The sequence below is a fragment of the Acanthochromis polyacanthus genome, chromosome 5 (assembly GCF_021347895.1).
Source record: "Acanthochromis polyacanthus isolate Apoly-LR-REF ecotype Palm Island chromosome 5, KAUST_Apoly_ChrSc, whole genome shotgun sequence".
Lineage (NCBI taxonomy): Eukaryota > Metazoa > Chordata > Actinopteri > Pomacentridae > Acanthochromis > Acanthochromis polyacanthus.
The window spans coordinates 30,353,144-30,376,667 of record NC_067117.1 but is presented as its reverse complement, the minus strand read 5'-3'; the positions used below and the strand labels follow the sequence as shown (position 1 = coordinate 30,376,667).

At 38.2% G+C, this 23,524-nt stretch overlaps 1 protein-coding gene and 1 long non-coding RNA gene across 10 annotated transcripts in view; one reads left to right on the top strand and one right to left on the bottom strand.

The window, feature by feature from the left end:
* ptprt (protein tyrosine phosphatase receptor type T) overlaps window positions 1–23,524 on the bottom strand; it is a 448,077-nt gene that overhangs the window by 358,539 nt on the left and 66,014 nt on the right. For all 9 annotated transcript variants that reach the window (XM_022195474.2, XM_051948450.1, XM_022195480.2 and 6 more), the window contains exon 2: window positions 11,218–11,343. In XM_022195474.2, coding sequence (XP_022051166.1) covers window positions 11,218–11,343 — 126 coding nt within the window. The remainder of the gene's footprint in view (window positions 1–11,217; window positions 11,344–23,524) is intronic.
* Window positions 530–5,267, top strand: LOC127534108 (uncharacterized). The gene is made up of 2 exons (XR_007942066.1): window positions 530–1,164; window positions 3,491–5,267. It is a non-coding gene; the product is annotated as an uncharacterized LOC127534108 (long non-coding RNA).

Sequence of the window (23,524 nt, the reverse complement as noted above, 5' to 3'; positions counted from 1 at the left end):
CAAGCGAAGTACTCAATGAAAATCGTCTAAAGTCCTAACGTCAGTCGTATGTTCATGTTGCTGGATTTGTTTTTGCTGGCCTGTTAATTAACCCGATAAATCAATAACACAGCAAGTCTGGAACCTCTGTTAGTTTAAGTTTGTCTCTCTTCCCTCTTGGTCTCAGAAAATCCCACAATAGAGCATCGAATAACAGTGACCTTCACCAGTGTTGCAACTAACTTTTAAGGCCACTTTGAAGACATTACGTATTCTCAGTTGTATCCCCTGGAAATTGCCTTTTTAACTAGATGGTCCAGTAACAAAAAGTAAGAAGGACTCAGGGAAATGTGAGTCATTAAGGAAAATTCAAATCCTTGTGTCAGTCTGCAAATTTGTCTCTCTTTTCTTGGGTTTCTTTCTGTCTGCTTCGTATATCTTTCCAGCAGCCTGCCTGTCTGCTCTTGTCACTCTCTTTTGTGTCTTTTTACCCATTTACATGGTTCTGTGAAGTCTTTTTTTTTGTATTGTGCAGTGAATATAGGCTTTTTCTCAGTCTTCCTGTCAATCGTTATCTCATTTTCACCCCTGTCCTCGTTCTCCAAAGCCACTCCATTTTGTCTTAGTGTGTCATTGCAGTCTTCTTCCTTTTCTTATTTTAATTGCATTGTTTAACTTTTTAGAGTCTTATATTTTTGCTTGTTTTCAGTTTGTCATTTCCATTTTTGCTTCACTTTCACTTCATGAATGAAATATGCCCACCTGGGAATCTTTGTGAAAGTCTCAATTTATTTATTTATTTATTATTTATTTCGCATGGGATATTTTTTATTTGAAAGTGTGTTATTTTTGCCATCACAGACATGCACATCAATTCAAACATGCTTTTCTTTGATTAGGTTTTCATACGCTGGTGGTGGAGATCTTGATTTTCCTCGATGTTTTTATTTATTAATGCACTGCTCTCCATCATCCTCTAAATTCTCTCCCCTCTCTTGTGCTGTTTTTTTTTCTCTCTTTATCTTCCCTTCCCTTACTTTAACTCCCCCCTACACTCCCTCCCTCTCTGATCACTTCACGTTTCAGATAGTGGCCGTGTTGATGGCTGCTGAAAACATCGACCGGCTTTGAAGTCTGATGTTTGCTGCTTGTGTGAGTTTGTCTCGCTCAGCCTGGGGTTTGAAGGTAATAAGAGACATGAGTGAGTGTGTGTAGAGGCAGCCGGTGAGGGGGAAAAAAAAAGCCAAAAATCCTCTTTTCTTTTGGCTATTTGTAGGTTTGCGGAACTTTGACAATGGAATAAATTTGCTTCGGTGGCTGTTTTTTGTATTGGCCTATTGTTGTTCTGAGAAGTGATAGTCAGAGCTCATGCAGGAAAACCAGAAGTGTGCATTTATTACTGTTTCTCAGACAGGCTTCACAGTAATATGACCACAAATAAAGGTGAGAAACACGCAGACTGCAGTCATTTGTGGTAGACAATAATGTCAAAAACAAATATACACAAGGGTGCTTCAAATCAATATACACACGTGGACAAAATTGTTGGTACCCCTCAGTTAAAGAAGGAAAAACCCACAATTCTCACTGAAATCACTTGAAACTCACAAAAGTAACAATAAATAAAAATTTATTGAAAATTAAATAATCAAAATCAGCCATCACTTTTGAATTGTTGATTAACATAATTATTTAAAAAAAACAAACTAATGAAATAGGGCTGGACAAAAATGATGGTACCCATAACTTAATATTTTGTTGCACAACCTTTTGAGGCAATCACTGCAATTAAATGATTTCTGTATTTGTCAATGAGCGTTCTGCAGCTGTCAACAGGTATTTTGGCCCACTCCTCATGAGCAAACAGCTCCAGTTGTCTCAGGTTTGATGGGTGTCTTCTCCAAATGGCATGTTTCAGCTCCTTCCACATATGTTCAATGGGATTCAGATCTGGGCTCATAGAAGGCCACTTTAGAATAGTCCAACGCTTTTCTCTCAGCCATTCTTGGGTGTTTTTGGCTGTGTGTTTTGGATCGTTGTCCTGTTGGAAGACCCATGACCTGCGACTGAGACCAAGCTTTCTGACACTAGGCAGCACATTTCTCTCCAGAATGCCTTGATAGTCTTCAGATTTCATCGTCCCTTGCACACTTTCAAGACACCCTGTGCCAGATGCAGCAAAGCAGCCCCAAAACATTACTGAGCCTCCTCCATGTTTCACCGTAGGGACAGTGTTCTTTTCTTCGTATGCTTGGTTTTTGAGTCTATGAACATAGAGTTGATGTGCCTTACCAAAAAGCTCCAGTTTGGTCTCATCTGTCCAAAGGACATTCTCCCAGAAGCTTTGTGGCTTGTCAACATGCATTTTTGCAAATTCCAGTCTGGCTTTTTTATGAGTTTTTTTCAGCAGTGGTGTCCTCCTTGGTCGTCTCCCATGAAGTCCACTTTGGCTCAAACAACGACGAATGGTGCGATCTGACACTGATGTACCTTGGCCTTGGAGTTCACCTTTAATTTCTTTGGAGGTTGCTCTGGGCTCTTTGGATACAATTCCAACGATCCGTCTCTTCAATTTGTCATCAATTTTCCTCTTGCGGCCACGTCCAGGGAGGTTGGCTACTGTCCCGTGGGTCTTGAACTTCTGAATAATATGAGCCACTGTTGTCACAGGAACTTCAAGCTGTTTAGAGATGGTCTTATAGCCTTTACCTTTAAGATGTTTGTCTATAATTTTTTTTCGGATGTCCTGGGACAATTCTCTCCTTCGCTTTCTGTTGTCCATGTTCAGTGTGGTACACACCTTTTCACCAAACAGCAGGGTGACTACTTGTCTCCCTTTAAATAGGCAGACTGACTGATTATGAGTTTGGAAACACCTGTGATGTCAATTAAATGACACACCTGAGTTAATCATGTCACTCTGGTCAAATAGTTTTCAATCTTTTATAGAGGTACCATCATTTTTGTCCAGGCCTGTTTCATTAGTTTGTTTTTTTAAATAATTATGTTAATCAACAATTCAAAAGTGATGGCTGTTTTTGATTATTTAATTTTCAATAAATTTTTATTTATTGTTACTTTTGTGAGTTTCAAGTGATTTCAGTGAGAATTGTGGGTTTTTCCTTCTTTAACTGAGGGGTACCAACAATTTTGTCCACGTGTGTATCAAGTCAATATATATAGTTGACTTTTTTGTTTTCATTGTAAATTTTACCAGTCCTTTTTGCTTATTCTTCTGGAATGCAATCTGTGAGCTACTGAATATCTAGAATTTCCCCAAGCAGATGAATAATCTACCAATCATAATGTCTATAATAAAGATATACAATAACATACGACAATTAAAACTACAGACATGACGTGAATTCCCCTGATCATCTCCTTAAAAAAGGACTCTGGGTTGTGGTGTTCATTCTCAATGCTACTTCGACATAAACCATCAACCCAAACATTGCTGCAGGTTAACCACAATCCTCCATTACTACAGCACTAACCAAACCTCTCTCAACAGGACAATGGACCACACAGCTTCCAAACTACTACTCAGGAATTACTCGAGGAACATGACCAAGAGCTCAAAACACTGAACCCAGCCCTCAATGCCCCCAAATCCAACATAATATTAGGGAAACGGTTTAAATGTAGTGGCTGATCCATGTTTAGGTACAAGATATATGTGTATTTTAGGGGGCTCAGCCGGTGATTGACATTTGCTAGATTATCTTTGCTTTGGCATACATCTGTTTAATGAACTCTCCAGAGTGGAAGATCATCGGGATTAAACACGAGTGATCAGAGGTAGAAAAACACTCGAGCCTGTCCAATCTTGTCAGATCTACGAGGCTGTCAGGGGTGTGGATTACATCATTACCATGTCGATACAGAAACGATGAAAGAAGAAGTTAAAGTGCTTATTCCAATCCAATCACGCCAAACCCCAAGATCTATGGGCTGTCACGACTGCGGACTGTTCCACAACAGCTACTAGATGGAGGTGGAGGGAGGCGGAGATGGAGTGAGACACGGTGCCAATCCAATCTTGTCACATCTACAAGCTGTCAAGTGCTGGTTACGCTCTATGACAACCGTATCAACCGCATCAGTATTACGGAGGTGAGGCGAGAAAGAGGATTATATGATAAGTGTGTCGATAATGGAGGCAAAGAGACAAAAACAAGAGGCTTATTTGCCTTCTGCATACACGTTGTACTAGCTGTACCTACATCGACGAAAGAGAAACATCTAAAACATGACACAGCTTTGAGAAAACAAAGAGCTTAAATTCACAAGGGACGCATAGGAAATGTCTGAACCTTGCATACACTTTAAAATTTCAGCATTTAAACTTGTTTTGTTTTTTTTTGTTTTCACTGAACGCTTTGATGTGTTTAATCTACTCGCAACAACCGCCGTGTTCGTTATCCCATTTTTAGCTCTTGGAACTTTGAAGAACCTCTTTTTTCATATTTAGCCACATTAAAACAGAACAGATGCTTCCACCTCTTCTTTTAAAAGGAGTTTTATCTACAGCTTACAGAGTTCCGTTCAGACTAAATTGTTGCTACAGCTGATTCACCGCATGTAAAGACTCTTCACAGTTACTACTGATGTAATAGATGCTCTCTCTTTTTATACATACAATGCAGTCATGCAAGATTTATTTCTGCTAGTGTCCTTTCTTTCTTTAGTATTTTTATCATGTTTAGACCTCTGGCAACCGATCGATTGATTTATTTATCCGAGTGGCTGGCTGGATTTGTTGTATGTTGCATCAGGTTCAACTAAAAAAAATCTCTCAGCTTTGCTCGCTTTGATCTAACAGGCTGCTGCTGATAAAATTCACATTTGGCAGCAAAGTCATGCATATTCAAAGGTTGTTAGTTGTAAATTTACCCTTACAGATGTAGTTCATGTGCATGATGTAATCAGATATGCTCGCATTTGTTAGGAAATTCCAAGGAATACATCTTGTGCGTGCGTTTAAGTAATGTTCTTTGCAGCATTTATGTCATAATATACAGTATTTTACTTAATGTTCAAAAATCTAGCATTGAAATGTCATTATTTGACATTGTTTTTAAAGGATGTTTTAATATTATCTTTTTGTTGTCTTGAGGAGCTGTCACTTTGCATTTCACTGAACAGACTGTTTGACCATGTGCCAAATAAAAACTCTTGAATCTTGAAATTTAATGAGACCTCGCTGTCCAGTAGAGGACGTGATTTTGTGCTGTGTATAAAGAGTGGAGAAAAAAATGTAAAAAAAAAAAAAAATCTCCACAAAGCTACAGAGAGAAGAGCTTTATGCTGCACAAAGACAGCTGAAGGCAGATGAAAACAAATTATTCTTATCCTTTTTACTGGAAGAAATGTGCAACATATTAAAAAATACAGAGACTTGACTTAACTTTTATCTACTTTTTTCATGCTTCAGATCTTACTTGTTGAATTTATTGTACTTTTTTGTCAAATTTTATGTTTGCTTTATTGCAAATCACTTTGTAACTTTGTTGTTGAAAGGTGCAATACTAATTAAAGTTATTATTATTATTATTATTGTTTTAATTATTACTGTACTATAAAAAAAAAAGGAAATTAAATGTATACGAGTGACCCCTGCACAGACAATACATACAGAATTCAGAAGCAGAATTCTGGTTGAATTTTATAAAAAAAAATTGGTAAGAAGTTGAAGAAAAAAATATTATGAATGTATAAAATATTATACACTACTGTTCAAAAGTTTGGGGTCATGCAGACGATTTCATGTTTTTCCATGAAAATTCTCACTTTTATTAATGTGCTAACATAACACAATAAGACGATTAGCTAACACAATGTAGCGTTAGAACACAGGAGTGATGGTTGCTGGAAATGTTCCTCTGTATCTCTATGGAGATATTCCATTAAAAATCAGCTCTTCCCAGCTAGAATAGCCTTATATCACATTAACAGTGTCTAGACTGTATTTCTGATGAATCTAATGTTATTTTCACTTTAAAAAAAACTGCTTTTCTTTCAAGAACATTTCTAAATGGCACCAAATTTTTGAACGACAGTGCATGTTTTCCCTTTAATACGCAGTTTGCATGTGTGAAATAGAACTAAGAAGCCTCATTTTTTAATTTGGACAATAACACCTGTGCACTGATGCAGTACAGTATTCATACTTTCATAAAACCATCTGAGGTCCAGTTTGAGCACTGGTGGATTTAAAGAAATGAAAAAAAAAAGACTAACAGCATGAGACAGACAAAGAGACTGACAGACAATTTGTTCTTGTCCTGCCTTATCAGATCTATAGCTGTCAGGGCAGCCTGCACTTGATAAGTTGTCTATTTGTCTGTGATGAGGAGGTCTTATGGGCCATGATGACTATCGCCCCCGACAACCGCCTCCCACAACGATGGATGAGACAGATAACTGACATGAGACGTACACACCGAGAAGAACCGGCACGGCGCTCATGCCCATTCAATCGTATCAGATCTTTGGTGCGAGAGCTCGGCAGTGAGCGGACGCTGACGGATCTCTGACTCCACCACCGCCGACGTGTCAGAGACGAAGATGATGTATGGGAGCAGTAATTGACGTGACGGAGAGATAATGAGTGATGGAGGGAGAAGTAAGTGGGGGGAGTTATAGGATCGCTGGCCACAATATGAGAACGATCATGATGGTGATTAGAGAGAAAGAGGAATACAGAGATTTGCTCCTCGGTTGTGATCGCCACTGAACAGCTGAATGAATGACTGAACTTGTGAATAATTCATTTATGTCATCAGATCCTTGGTGAAGTCTGTGTCTCCTGCCCTTCATTCCAATACAGAGCCAAGCTGTCAACAAAATCGGGCATTTGGTAGTGTATCTGAGTCAAACGATGCTCTGCATGTACTTAATTTGAATTGATAGAGCTTCTTTTGTACAATACGTACACTTTCAACTCAGTACCGTGGATTAAATCACTGTCCTGGGCCTGTTCTATCTGAGAGCACTTACGCACTGCAATAAATTACTGTAAAAATAGTCACATTTAACACAACACAAAGGAGACAGAGCTGTCAAATCAAATCACACGGAATTGATAAAAAAAATAGACAAAACAACTCAAATGACACACGAAATTACACAAATGAGAGACAAAATGACACAATCGAGACACAGAATGACAAAAACAAGACACCAAACAACATAAACAAGATAAATGAGACACAGAACAGAAATCAAACACAAAATAAGAGGCAGAATGTGACAAAAACTAGATACAAAAGAAAATTAGGTGACAAAACGGCACAAACGAGACACGCAAAAAAAGATGAGACACAATTTGACAAAAACAGACACAAAGTTACAGAAAGGAGACCAAATTCTCACACAGAAATGTGAAGTGGCACAAATGAAACACAAGATGATAACAAATAATCAACAGAAAGAAGACACAAAACAACAAAAGGACACAAATGAGACACAAAATGCCAAAAAAGGAAAAAAAAAAAGAAGACAAGACAAGAAGACAAATGTTACTAAATATCACAAATAAGACACAAACTGGCAGAAAGATGACAAAACAGTTACAAGGAGACAAACAAAATGTCACAAACGGTACGAGAGAGAAAAGCTAGATAGAAAACAACACAAATAAGATATATGATGACAAAAATGGCACACAAAATGGTGGGAATGAGCCACAAAACGACAAAAGATGTGCTAAATTAACACAAACAAGACACAAAATGACTTAAAGAAGACACAAAACAGAAACCAATACAGACAAAAACATACAAATGAGACACAAAAAAAAGTAGATAAAGGACACTAACTGTAAAAAAAAAGACATAAAATGACAGAATGATGACAAAACTGTCACAAAGACACACAAACAAAATGCCACAAATGGGACACGAAAGAAAAATTGGGCATAAAACAACACAAACACGACACAAAATGACACAGACGAGTCAAAAAACGATGAAGGATGAGTCAAAACAACACAAGCAAGACATAAAAACGACACAAATTGACACAAACAAGAACTAAAATGAGACAAGAAAAATGAGATTTAACATGACACAAAAAAGACACAAGACTACAGTTGCAGTTATTGTTAAATACAATGGCAAAACAATGTAAATACCGTAAAAAGTCTAGTTGTAGTATTCCCTGTAATTCTGCTATAGAGAGACTCATTTTACAGGACCAACATTAGGATCCAAATCACAAAAAAAAAGACAGAAAAAAAGAATACTCAGCAAACAGCTCAATCTTATTTCCTCTCTACATGAAATCCTCAAAGCAGTGAATGCATAATTCAGCCAGTGTTGGATCTTAACAACATATTCAACGTCATGGCAGATTTATCCACTCTGAAAGAGGGGGGGAAAAAAAAAAAAAAAAAAACGAGAGAGAGAAAATGCCCTCACTGGCTTTTTAAATAATTTGCATAGCTGTGAATTTTAATGCTGCTTTGGTAATACTGCTTCTGATAAATGGTCATGTCAGTCAAATAAATGAATTGAGAAAGTAGAAGAAGGTGACTCAGGATTCAAACGTTGGGAGGGGGAAAAAAATGCCGGTGACAGGAAGTGTGATGAAGAGTGTGTGGGATTAGCATGTGTGCTTTTAAGTGGGCGAGACAGACAGAGAGAAAAAAAAGCAGATCACCGGACGTCTGATTGCCGTTTGGCATTTGACAAGTTGAGAGGGACTCAGCTGGGGTCACGTCACGATCTGTCGACTCAGTCTGCCAAGTCAGATGGACGGAGGAGATAAAAAGAACATGAGGAGGCAACAACCTTTTCTCCTACTGCAGAGAGGAAAGCGTCTGAGATGTTAAACTTTATAGGCTGCACTTTGAAAATGACGTTTGAAGATGTGGTATTAAAAAACGTGGGTGTCGGTGGCGTCAAGTTGTAGGCAGCTGAACTGAGACCAGCTTTTTGACCAACTGATTGGTAGTTTTAGATTCTCTCAAAATGGCAAACTCTACTTGTTGCCCATCTGTTCTAACAAAAATGCAGCCGCACAGGCGAGGCACAAACGAGACACAAAAAATGAGACAAAACAACACAAGCAAGACACAAAATGACAGAAGGAAGGTACAAACAATTCTGAGATGCAAAAAACAAGAAAACATCACAAAAAAATGACACAAACAAGACACAAAACCACAAAAGCAAAACACAAAAGGAGACGAACAAGATGCAAAGCAACAAAAATGAGCCACAAATCAACATTTGCGACAAAGTAACACAAAGTGACACAAACAAGAGAATAAAACAAGACAAAACAACTGAAACAAGACAAAAGCGAGACACAGAACAACATCAACAAGAGCCAAAACAGCAGAACCACACAAAGAGGAACAAACTAAACTTGACAAAGGAGGACGAAAAGAAGAACGAGACACAAAATCACACAAACGAGACATAAAACAACTAAAACAAGACAGGTGAGAGGCATAACAAGACAAATGATAGACAAAGCAACAAAAGTGAGACACAAAACAACACAAATGAGACACAAAATGACAAAAATGAGACACAAAACAAGACAAAATGACAAAGGTGAGACGCAAACCAAGACAAAATAACACAAACAAGACGAAGGTGGAATTGTACTGGAAAAAACTGCACATTACCTCTACATGCTAACCTTAAAGGAATTAACAAGCTAGCTACTGTTTTTAGCTGATCTGCCATGTTAGTCTTCTGTTTGCAAAGATTAAATCTGACTTTTTCACCATCTGTTTGATCAAAACGCAGCCACACTGAAGACTTCTTCCACACAGTGTCCTTGAGTTTACGATCACTTTCGAGCAAACGTCAAAAAAACGTTAAATAAGTTAGAGCTAGCCGTCTCCGTTAGCGTATTCACAGGAAGTCTGTTTCTGCCACTGCCAAACGTAATAAATCAAGCCTGAAAGCTGCGGATGGAGACTTTTCTCCTGAAAAAAAATCATACCACTGATTGTTTGACCAGCAAAAATTTGACTGGATGAGAACATATGGATTCATCAATAAGCTAAACAATCAGCCAACTGCAGCTCAGACACTGATAAAGTGATGAACCACTCCTAATGTCTACTGAAAGCAGTGAAAGTCAGTAATTGTTTTCTGATTACTGACATATAAGTGGGCAAAATTATAAACACTTGGACAATCACTTTGTCATTTGGAATCTGCTTTTGAAAGTATTGAGCCTGCAAACACCATACACACATATTTGAATGTTTCTATACCAAAAACGCAAAGAAAAATCTATAAAAATAATCATTTGTCTTAATTCATGCAAATATTTTGAAATAAAGGTCAATAAAGAGGACAAATTAGGTTTGGATGTGGATTAGTATTTTTCTCTGTAATATATCCTGATTCTCGTCATTAAAAAGTTCAAAGTAAAGCTAATGAGAAATATGGGCAGCGACTGGACAAATTGAAATAATTTAATATCACACAGAGTTTGATTCTATCGTCCTAATGCCAACAACAGATGAATCTGTCTGGAACAAACCAGACAACTTCATCTGGTCAGTCATAACGCCAACATCAAAATATGAAAAGATTGTTACCGTGGCTTAGAACAACCCAGTCTCAACAGACTTAAACAAATCATACAACTAAACTGCATTCTTAGTCATGTTTTTAGGTATTTTCTGCAGGATCATGCTGATTTGTAAATTTGTTTTTTAATCAAAGTAATGTTTTTATTTTCTTGCTTTACCGTTGCTTCTTCCCAATCATATATTTGATTTGGTGAGAATTATCACTCTGGTAGCAAAGAAAATGGAAAAGAAACTTCAAACATCGAGTATCAGGGTCATATTTTAACCCATACCTCGATCTTTTTCCTAACTTTAGCCACATAATTTTGGTACCCAAACCTTAAGAAAGTTTCTAACATGTAAAACTGAACAAACAAAAGCGTGTTATTTTCCAGAATTAAACCAAAAAGTCCGTGATAACTGATGAGAGAAGACAAAACTTAAGTCTGAAACTCGCACCGGTCATAGAATGCAATGAATACCAGTCTGGTTTCTGGTTTATGCCTCCTTTTTCCCGTTCTACCTTCTTTCTTGGGTTTTGTGGCTCCTTTGTCACTGCTTCCTATGACGTATATAGTGTCGAATTACTTTTTTATTTGAGAATCCAGTTTAGTTGCAAAGGAAGAGTAATTTTGTGGAGACAGAGTTACTTAGAAGCTCCATAGAAGGCATGAAATAGATGATCTGTAGAACCCTACCAGTGGGCAGTGCGGGGTCCATGGTGGGTTTCTCCCAGGAGTTGACCTGTTCCCAGGTGAATCCGTTGGTTCCTAGAGAAACGCTGTATCCACAGCTGCTATACGACTCCTCAAACGTACAGCCACCTGAACAAAAAGACAAAAACATGCATTAATTTACACATTACACAACTTTTCATTAAATTTCCGACTAACACTCAGAGGGAAATGCAGACGAACATTTGATCTGGAGTGTGTCCCTAAAAGCTGCCAGACAAAAGACAGCAAACAGCAGATAAACAAGGTAATGGATGTGGCTGCAAAGGCTGCGATCATTAAGATTTCAAACCTGATTGATTTTGGTGACAGCGGTGGTTGCTGGTGGTAACAGCAAGCGGCTTTTAATAATCTGAGTTTGCTCAAAATGACATGTCAGCCTCTCTTTCTCAGCAGCGAACAAGCCTTGAGCAACTAGTCTGTCGCAAATGCGAAAAGGTAAGATCTGTTTAAACGGGTTACTGTGTTGCGCATTGATGATCTTTAAACAATGAACTCTACTTTTTTGCCATCCGTTTGAACAAAATGCAGCCACACAGACGGCCTCTTTGACAAAACAGCGCAGATAGGACACAAAACGGCAAAATCTGACAAAAAAAAAAAATGACAGAAGAATGACAGACAAGATCCAAATTTTAAAAAAAACAAATAAAAATGGTAAAAAAATTATAAAAAATGAGACACAAAATGCCACAAACGAGACACCAAACAAAATATGAGATTTAACAACACAAACAAGAAACTAAATGACTAAGATTCAAAATGGTATACAGAAGAAACAAAACGATATAAACTGACATAAAAATGACAACAAAGCAACAAAAATTGACAAAATAACACAACCGAGACAGAAAAGAACAAAACCAAGACACAAAACGACTAAAGTGAGACAGAACATGACAAACTGAGACACAGAAAGTAGACAAAACTGCAGACTCAAGCTAAATGTCACAAATGAAAAACAGAACAAAATGAGACAGACAAAAACGAGCCAAAAAGACGACCCCAACGAGACAAAACAACAAGGGTGAGACACAAACCACATAAACGACACTAAAAACACGACGAATGAGAGACAAAGTGACAAAAGTAAGACATAAAGCGATACAAAATGACACAAACAAGATTAAAAATTACACAAATGAGACAAAAAATTACAAAAAAATTAGTCAATACAACACAAATGAGACACAAAATGACAGTAAAGAGGCACAAAATGACAAAAACAAGACACAAAATCATAGAACAGAGAAATAAAGTGTCCCCAAAGAGGCACAAACTAAATGAAAAATGAGACATAAAAGGACACAAACAAGACACAAAACAACAAAAAAATGCACCAAAAAAATACCAACAAGGGACAAAATTACATTAATAAGATACAAATTCATAGAATGGAGAAAAAAGTGTGTCCAAAGAGGCACAAACGAAATTTCACTAATTAGACATAAAACGACAGAGACACAACAAAAAATGAGAAAAAATTACACAGATAAGACATAAAATGACAATAAACAAGATGCTAAATGTTTAAATGGGTTTATTTTGTTGCACTGTTTTAAAATGACAAGAACTGTGTGTCCTTTTCCAGGCATCCTTTATTTAAAAAAAAACCTAAAAGATGCAATAAAACTCATAATAAACCGAATTTATTCACCGTATTTATAATTATATTCGGCACAGTGTGTTTTTAGAGACTGCATATTCAATCACTTCAATGAGGTTTGAAAACAGCCTTTGGTTTTTTGTTAACAATATAATACTAATTAAGTTATCGGGCTGAATTCAAAGAGCTCAGTGCAAGACAGACGCCGTCACAGCGTATCAGAGGAGCGAAGAAAGCAGCAGGGGAGGAAGAGTGTGAGGAAGAAAGACAAGAAAAACAGAGAGCGAGGGCCAGATGAAGAGGAAGCTCAATGTGTCAACATGATTAAGTCACAGTGTCTCATCATTATTTCATGGCCCAGCTAAGACACATTTTCCACCGCATTAGCCTTCTCCGTTAGCCCCGAGCGCCATCCGCACACACTAAACCCTAATTAGACATATGCTTTGACACACAACCATTTTAATTTGTTTTGAAGTATTTGAAATGGGCACACGTCACCGCTTTATTCATGAAATCACTTATACTTTTTAAGGCTTTTTTTTTTTTGGTCTGCCTCTTTGTTGTCGCCGTCTCCTGAGAGCGCGTATGTCAGTTTAGACCTCATCAAAACAAAAGAGAAACTTCTCGTCTTTTCAACTTCAACTACAAAAGAGCCAAAGAATAAGCACCCGTTTAGGCTTTTGTAGTTTTAATGGCAGCGTTTAACTGCAGTTATTTTGTAGTCGCGAGGCGGTAGGTCATAAAGTTTCTGAAGCAGATATAATTACCTATTTTCACGACCAAAAGGCGCACTGTACCAAAAGGCGCAGTCTCAGTTATGTGTGCCATTACTGTATTTAACACACACATAAGGCGCACCTGATTATATGGCGAGGGTTTTATATACAATCCACGCCCACACTTCCCCCTTTAACGTTCTCATGGTGTCCTCTACTACGTCGGCCTTACAACAACAACACACACACAAGCATACAAGTGTGCGTATTTAAAAATAGAGCGGGAGCAAAACTGAGTTTGGTTGTGCTTTATTTAAGTATTGATTACAAAGTACTAACATTTTTTTAATCATCAATAGTCGCGGGCATGGTAAAACACACGGATTAAACAAGCACACAAGTGTGCGTATTTAAAAATAGAGCGGGAGCAAAACTGAGTTTGGTATTCACTTTTTTTTTTTTACCGGTAATCGTCATCAATCAAACCCATGGAAGTCCTCATCCTCTGTTTCTGAATTGAACAGCTGCGCTAAACCTCCATCAAACATGCCAGGTTCACTTTCTTCACTGTCAGAGTCACTTTCCGTGCCGTGCGGTGCCTCGGAAATGATGCCGGCTTTTGCGAAAGCTCGAACAACAGTGCCAGCAGACACGTTAGCCCAAGCATCTACAATCCATTGGCAAATTGTGGCGTAACTCGCCCGGCGCTGCCTTCCACTCTTAGTGAAACTGTGGTCTCCATCGGTCATCCATCGCTCCCACGCCGCTCGCAGCCTTACTTTCACACCGATGGCCAGCAGTTGGAGTTCCTTTGTCAGGCCTCCCGGAATGACAGCAAGCTCAGAGTTCATTTGCTTCACTTGTTTTTTCACATCGGCTGTGAGATGGGCACGCATAGAGTCACAGATCAACAGCGATGGTGATGCGTGGAAAAAACCACCTGGTCTACGTCCGCCTTACAACAACACACACAGGACGCACTGCACCATAGGGCGCGCCGCACAATTTGAAGAAAATCTAACACTTTTATGTGCGCCTTATAGTCGTGAAAATACGGTAAAGGAAAACATAGTAGTGCTTAGTCAAAAGTGTAGGAGAAGAAAATGTATTCTAGCAGCATATTGTATTTGGTACGGTGTGATTTAATCGTCTCACCCAACCGGTCGAGGCAGGTAGCTGCCTTCCCGGATCCTGGTTCTGTTTGAGTTTTTTTTTCTCCCTCCCTACCCCAAGGGGCGTTCCTGTTCCTTCTCACCGTCACCGACAGGGAATCCAAAAGTATCTTTGCATTGCTGGGTTTTCTGTTCTCTGTAATTCGTAAAGTCTGTACCTTAATATGCTAGGAATTTTGAGATGACATATGATGTGAATTTGCGCTATTTAAACAAAATTGAATTGAATTTGAATTACTTCCAACTTGAGGTGATAAATTTTATTTCTTGGTTGTATGTATGTGAAAATGGTAGCCGTATTTCATTGATTAATAGATTTAGCCCCTAAAAACTCATCTCCATGTATCAAAGTTGCATATTTGAATGCTTTTTTTCTCCGTGAAAATGACTGTTATCCTATCCTTAAAAATGGCTTCGATGTAACTGTAGCTTCCCTCGAGATTGTGCACATCTATCAAGTTCCCACAACTTTGCCCAACCTTTTCCCCACATTTGCTGCAGCTCCAGCACACCAGCTCACCTACAGTTCTGTTCAAACACTGTTAAATTACTCTATGCTAGTAGATGTCAAGCTGTAATACTGGAGGAATTCAGCCATGCATGTATGAGCAGTGAGCCGATGCTAAACCGATTCCCATCCTGCAAGTTGAAACCATAGTATAAAACCCCAAAAGATGTCGATACACTGCACCTTCATGGTAGAAATGCTCATGCTTATTCGGCTCATAATGCATCCTCCAGCTTCTAAAAAACAGTACATGTACAAGCAAACAAGCTAAAAAAAATCAGATTTTCAGCAAAGGTGGTCTGTTCTGATGACAGTTTTTGACCCCAACTCCATTCAAATTCTTTGATATTAAGTATCTATTGATATCAAGTCCGTTGTGAGCATGTTGACATTACCATTAGCACTTATAGTCACATGAGAACTTCGAAAAAGGCTTTAAACTCTTCTGAGGTATGTCCATAAGGGAGTCTTTGGATATGAGGGGTCATGCTGCCCCTCAGCATTGGATGTTTGTTGGTCGTGTGACTATATATTCCCAAAATAGACTGAATGGTAGGTGCAGGAAACCAATAAGGACCACCCATTCCTACAATCATCCAAACACCGGCTGCACCTGATCGGACAAATGCTTCACTCGTGGGCTTGCTAGCGTCTTTAACAAAACAGCAAAAAGATGCTTCAGGCAACGTCTGAGGCCAGAAATAAGACGTGCAGTGGCTGAATCTGTCTTTATTTTACATCAACAACTTTTGATTAACAAAGCTTTTCTTGAGTTTTAAGAGGCGTTGAGTTGCAGTTAGACACCTCTGATTTGTAGAAAGTAGACTAAACTTCAACTTTATGCAAATAAGGAACTTCCAAGATGATGCCTTGAATCTCAAAACGCAACTTAATGGGAGAAGAATGCATCACAAGGTCGATAAAATACACAACTGCAGGAAGCATTGAAATGATCGACCCCTTGTATTCATGTACTACTAGTCTTGTTTTACTTAAACATCAGAGTTTGACCCAAAATTTTCAAACTTGCACAATCAAGAAAATCCCACTATGAAACACCAGTAACACAGTTATTTATGATACACAATCTCAGATGAAACATGTAAAAAATGTGAACTATTTCTTCCTCATTTTTGCCTCAAGACCAGCTCCTGCTACCTTCCTACACTCTCCGTTAAAACACGTATACTCGAAACTGCAGTCTGCAAGAAATATATGGTAAAAGCTTTGATTATGCCTCTTCAAGCAAGACTTACATCAACTGGGAACAGAATTTGAAAAAGAAAAAGTGTTCTATTTGGAAAAACAACCTCCAGCAATGGGTGGAAAGTAGGAAAACACTTTTTTTCCTCCTTACAGATATGAAAATAGCTGTTATAAATTAATCAATACTGAGATAATTAGCCTTTATCGCCCCCTCGTTGTTCGGTGATCTCATTAGAAATAAAAGAAATCAAAGTGATCTCATTAGAACAGAGCTATAAACAGGCGGGGGAGGGCGGGCCTGTGGGGGGATCTATCAATATTCAATATCAGATCTGCAATTTTAAGGCCAGAGAAAAGTGGCTCACAGCGGTAGGCCAGACTCTCAGCGTGCCCCCGATCTAGTTTTTGAAAATCAGTACAACACCTCCCTTCCCCTTGCACACAAACATCGTTACACACATGTCCCGTGTTCGGAAAAAAAACACATTTCCATAATGAAAACATGATAACACTGGTTGGTGTGTGTGAAGTGAGAAAACGTGTATGTATACCTACTTGTATGAGTTGTGACTGCAGGGGTGTGTGCATACGATATTAGCGTGACACCAAAACAAGCAGAATCCCTTCATCTCTGCTAATTAACACTTGTGATACGATGAAATATTGATACGACGACGGCGTAGCTTATACACGCAAACACGGCATCCAACACATGTAGCCCGCCTTTATCAATATTTATAGAGAAGTTTGCTTAAAAAAATGAGGACACGTTTGCCTTATTGTTTATATTTGGCAGCTTTTTAAAAATTGTATTCCTCCACCACTGTTGTGTTTGTCACTCTGTCATCTCCACTTGTCAGTGTTTCCATACAACTGTCAACATCATAATGCAAATCTGCTGAGTTTCCATCAGCTGGTGTGAATACAACAGATTCCCGAATGGCAACAAAATGCAGCAGAAAAATATGAAATGGCAACTGAAGATGTGAGATGTCCTGCTATGACTGCCATGAATAATATCGCACGCACATATGGTTCTTATGGAAAACAGCTAAGCTAGCATGTTGCTAACATCTGACCTACAATGTGGAAACGGCCAAGATTGCATGTGCAAAACAGCCTGCAGCTCTCAGAAGAGGTAAAGGTGCATCCACACTAGCATGAATCTGCGTTAACATTTGCTTTATTGCTTATTTATTTGAAAGAAAACCCGTGCAACCTCCAAATTCTTTTCATGTTTCTGTGCAAGCTGCAGATCCAATGCGTTTTTGTCAGTTCAAAGTTCACTTTTTGTTTTTGTTAATTTATGCAGTTGTCCAAGAAACAGTGTTGTCTTAATACATCTGTATTTTTGAAAGGGAGCTATTATAAAGTCATTATTCTAACGCCCACGTTCTTTTTTTTTTTACAGTGTTACACTCCCAGTGCAGCGTAAAATGTATAAAAACCATGATTACATTATCACCACTCTGTTCAATGAGTTTTTTCATGTATTTTGACTTATTTTTAGAGAGATTCTTCAGAGAAATGGAAGCTGTGGTTCATATTTTGTATGTTTCCACTTAATAGTACACATGTTGTTATACTCTAGCAAAAACCAAAGGAGGGTTCTAAAACCCTGAAGTAGTATTGACTACCTTTCGGCCTGATTAGCAACTAGTAGCTTGTAAACTAACTGCTAACCTGCTTTCAAACAGGGAATGTGTCGCTGAGCCACAAATTCTTACAAATTTACAAAGAGTCTTGTTCACTTTTAGGGATGATTGTTTCCAGCATGTCCTGCTTCACATCATCTAACAGTCTTCCCTCTTCGGTTCGACACACACAGCATTGTCTGTGCTGTTTGCGTAAGATTTTGTTAATAGAAAAAAATACTATTTGATTCTATAAAAATGCTCAACAAGTCGGTTAACTTGCCTGTGAGCAAAATGACTTTAGGGAAAATCAACCTGTTTCCTCAGCCAGTGTTTGGCATATGTTCGCCCTGTTGTCCTTCACAGTCATTTAACATTTTGAATCTCGGCAGGTTAAAAAAGCATGTTATATTTAAACGAAAGTCACCAAAAGTCACACCATTCATCCTAGCCAGAAACTTTCAAAAAAGGGAAAAAAAAGGATTTTCAACTTTCTGATGGTCCTTGAACTAATCATGCATAACACACAGTTCCATCAAGAAACTTAATCAAATCTGAGCTTAAAAATTGAGAATTTTTATCACTTTAATTTATAAAAATCCATTGAAAAAAACTGGCCAACAATAAAGCGATTATAGTAACAAGATTCTGCAAAAATTCCGCACTTTTTGGCACAACAGAAAAGCCATGTTTGACCCAGCAGCAACCAAAGGCCGTGTGAGAAAAAAATCTGTAAATTTGATTCAACTGGGATGAACTATAGGCTGTGCTTGCACAGAAAAGATAGGAGACGGAAACGACTTAAAGATGTAGATCGTAAAATACTGACAGTATGTAGTGCTACCATTTTCAACCTGCTGTTGGTTGCACCTACTTGGAAAAATGCTGCACACGTTGAAACCAGTTTTATTTTAATTTCTTTGCAAAATTCTTCATCATTTATAACACTACAACTATGTCAAAACGCACAGAAGACATTTTCTGAGATCTCTCCCCTTCTTCATGGTTGTGTTGTTTCTACAGCGGTGCAGGATTTTAAATAGCAATAAAAAATGAACCCACAGTGAAGCAAGATGAGCAAAAAAAAAAAACGCCTAGTTCAGTGGATTAACAGCAACATAATGAACTGAAATTATACATTTGCACCGTCAACTCCTGTCTCTTGAATGTGTTTCAATTGCAACACTTCAGTCGTCGTCTTTTGAACTCTTTGGATCTGTCAAAGGTCAGCGCTTTGCATATCACCAAAGTTGAGCTTAAGGCTAATGATCGGGACAGATTAACCTCATTCCTGTGACAGAATCCCGGTAGTGTTACTGGAAGGGAGACAAAGATTCTGTGTTTCCTGTAAGAGAATGTTTCTCCGCCCACCTTTAACAGCCAGCAGAGGTTTAACTGTGAAGATGATCTCACTCTTACCTTAACCACTCAATCCCTGCCTTCTCACTGGTGTGTTGATTTTAGATCATGTACAAAATGTTGTTTCTACTCCCTAAGATGGAGTACAACATCTGAAAAAAGGTAAAATAACTAGATGTAAAGTTTGAAATTGGTAATATTAAAGTAAAGCAATCAAAAATATAACCCTGATTTCTCTCCAATCATTGTTTATTTTCTTTGAATGTCTTGGATGAACTCTTTGCCATGTTTTCTTCACATGTCAAACAAAATAATTGTCAAAAAAACATTCATTTCATCAGTTCAGATGAATATTTCATGAAAAAGTTCTGCTTATCATTTACTTGCCTCCAAGACTTGCTGCTCTAAAATCAAACCTATGATTTTTCCAGAAAGAAAAAGTCTTTGGTCATTGTTCTGCTTCAAACTTGTTTTCCAACTGAGTGATTCCAAGTGTCCCCGTAAGAGTCGCGATGACAGTTTTACTCTCAATTTGACTTTAGTTTTTAATTAAAACAGCGGTAGTTATTGTCAACAAATTAATGGCCAATGCAGAAATTGCAGGGACTCATTGTTGAGGTGTAATTTGTTTTGCCGTCAACAAAACAGTCTCACCAAAGTCAAATCAGCACAACAGTAATTACTTTTCTCACATCATGTTAATGATTTGTAAGGGGACAAGTGAAGACTTTACACTCATCTCAAAAGGCAAGAGCAAACTTTTGAAACTGAAAAAAAAAAAAAAATCAAGCAAATGAAGGTAAAACTCATTTTGAGTAATGGATTTCAGTTTATGGCTTATTCTTAGAAAATGATAATGACAATAGGGGTCAGACGATGTCAGACCAATTCTTAGTAATTATGGAGACCAAAAAACAATTGTAGGAACTAATATGTACTTCAAATGTAACACAAATGGTTTTCTGACAGAAAACCATTAAAATGCCTTTGTTATTGTTGACGACATGGAGTCAGTCTAGGACTTTGCTCAAGGCTAGATAGACAGAGGATCAGACGCATATTTTTAAATTCATTGAATTTATTGAAAATAACAAAAATTTGAAATATGCTGAGCATCTGACTCATTCAGGAATGCTAATAACCAGTGGTTTGATTTAAACTGACATCAGGCGACACCTGTTGAAACGCAAAGTTCTGTCTGAAATTAAAATTGCATGATAGCTCAAAAACGTTCAGTATGTCCTCTTGTTAGTACACTAGTTTTGAGTTCTTCTGTTCAGACATAGAATGATTAGATAGATGTCCTGGCCAAATTTGAGCTCCATTGGGGTTACCTAGTTAGAGTTTATAGCTTTTGAACATGTGCAAAAATGGGTCCACAATGGTCCAAAATATGACACAAAATTCAAAATGGCTAAGTTTCCTGTTGTGTTTTAAGTGTAGTAGTCGAATATATTTTTGTAGGTATTGACGAGGTACTTATGCCTACCAAATTTCATAGCTGTAGGTGACATGTACAAACTGTAGTTCCTGTTTGAAATTTTCCAGGTGGCACTATTGAACCATTTTGACTCTGATCACACATGTAAAGTTTGAAGCAGATTAGAGCATGCACTGGCTAGTTAGACAGCACTTCCTGTTTCGTGATGAGACATGCGAAATGTTCACCAGCTGGCACTATGACTGTGATTGTATATGACCTATGGATGTCATCAGGGCCGGAGTCTGATCACATATGTAAATGTATGCATCTACATCGGCACTGGGTCAAAATGGGGAAAAAAACAAACATTGGGTATTTGCAAAAATCCGATACCCCTGTTTACTTTTTCCAGTTTTTCCAAAGATGTTGTATAAAACGTTCGTATTTGTGTGCAAAGAAACCAGGCTTGTTTCCTCAAAGTCACTTTCTTTCATAATTGTTTTGTCAGGTCACATTTTAGCCTAATTTACATTATCTACATAAGTCCATCACAGCATATAATCGCATCAAATATAATGTGTAGGACAGTCTACTGCTGCTATATGATATTACAATATCGCTGCACTAAACTCATGAATATTAAGTTTTATTAAGCAAATAGGATATCGGGCAAACAGGCATTTCTAACCGATTTCTTCTGCTTGAGATCAGATCTGGTCCATTTAGCCACACGGTTAGACGACACGGGTCAGTTTAACTCTATATCAGCACATTACGCAAGAAAACCTGGCTTCCGTCCACAAACACTCACATGCCATGCAGATACAGCGAAGCAAACCCCCACAAGAGCGGCGAAAAATAACCCTGAAATAACCCACTCGTACGCACACGGTAACACTTATTTAAGCAGAATCCTTCGTCTTTCTCAACGTTAAGATTCCCACTCCCCCGAGGCGCCGATGGCAGCCATTAGAGGCTTTCATGTCAGCCAAAGCTAACACAGTGCGACAGGACCCACGGAGCCACAAACCAGAGGGAGGCACCCCGAGGCAACCGGCTCTAAAGAGTCTGTTTACTGCTCACTTAGATAACATCTACCGATCCTGAGTGTGACTCCGCTCCAGAGTGTGTGGAGGCGAACCAAGGGTACGTCGCCTCGTGTTTGTGTGCAGAACAGTTACTGCATCAGGAGTGAAGAAGTTGGAGTTGTAGCTACTTCAGTGTTTCATTTTGTGATACTTCTACAGAGATATAAGTTTCATTTTTTGCTTATGTACCTGCACATGTCGATCAGAAATGCATTTGATACCTTACAAACAAGCTGAATCAAAGAAAAAAATGCATTTCCTTCAACTGTTGCCAAGAAAATCTAGTTTACTTGTGCAAAAAACGTAATTTTCAGCAGACAAAGCTCTTGAAATTCCAGTATTCAGGCTCTCTTTTTTTTGCTTTATTTGTTTTGGAATATGGCACTCTTATGTTTATGCATTTTCTTACATTTGTTTCCAATTTAATGAACTAATTTGGTGCTTTGGGGTGCATTTGTGACTTCATGTGTATTAAAAGCTCACTTTACATTTGCATTTATGCACACAGGTGTGATATTTCATATAGAAATGTACATAAATATATGTTTGATTGGACTGCTTGATTTAGTTTATGCATCAAAAAGCTTGGGTTTGGCTTTTAATGCGACCTTTTTGCAACGTGTTTGTCACTTCTCTTCTCATTCTTCCATACCATATTGGCTGACTGAAAAGGACCAACAGTAAGAATGCAAGAAAAAGGCAAAAATATGTTTATTAGAAACAAGAATGGGTCAAAACATCACTGAAAAAGCAGGTTACTTGACCAGGAATATCATTTTCAGGAGATACAACTCTAAAAATCCAGTATCCAGGCTCTATTTTATACTTATGTTGACACCTTTTCATATTTTTGCGCAATTTAAACATTCATATAAATGTTTTGTGTTCGATTGTGTTACAATTTAATGAGCTAATTTGGTGCTTTGGGGTGTATTTGTGAGTTCATCTGTGTTGAAAGCTCACTTTATGTTTGCATGTATGCACACAGGTGTGATTTTTCATATAGACATGTATGTAAATATGTGTTTGTGGGCTGCTTAATAAGTGTTTTCAGTCTTCTGCGTGCATGCCATCTTGTCTCGTAGTTAACTCCTATTAAATCCACTGCCAGCTAACATGCCAGTATCTTTAAATATTTTCATTAAGTCATTTAAAACCATATGCCAACATATGCCATCGTCCTCTCTCTCTCTCTCACACACACACACACCCCGAGGCGAACAAACACACTCACTAAGCATCTAAATGCCATTACTGCCACCCCAATAAGCCGGGATAATAAGAGAAAGGAGGCTCGTTAGCGTCGCACACAGCTGCAGCGGCTGGATCTCAAGTGCGTTTTAAAATGCATGAAGTTTTCGGCGGCGGTGAAGGTGAAGTAGCTCCCCCTCCGTACAGCCAAAACTCGACTCAAAGAAAGAGGCCAAAGTCGAGAGGTTTTGCGTCGGTGTGTTTGTCTGCAGAGGCGAGAGAATGAGATGTTTACCGAAGAAACAGATAATACAAGAAACCGTCCACAAGTGCTTTAATGAAACGGGTTCAAGTAATTTCCGAGG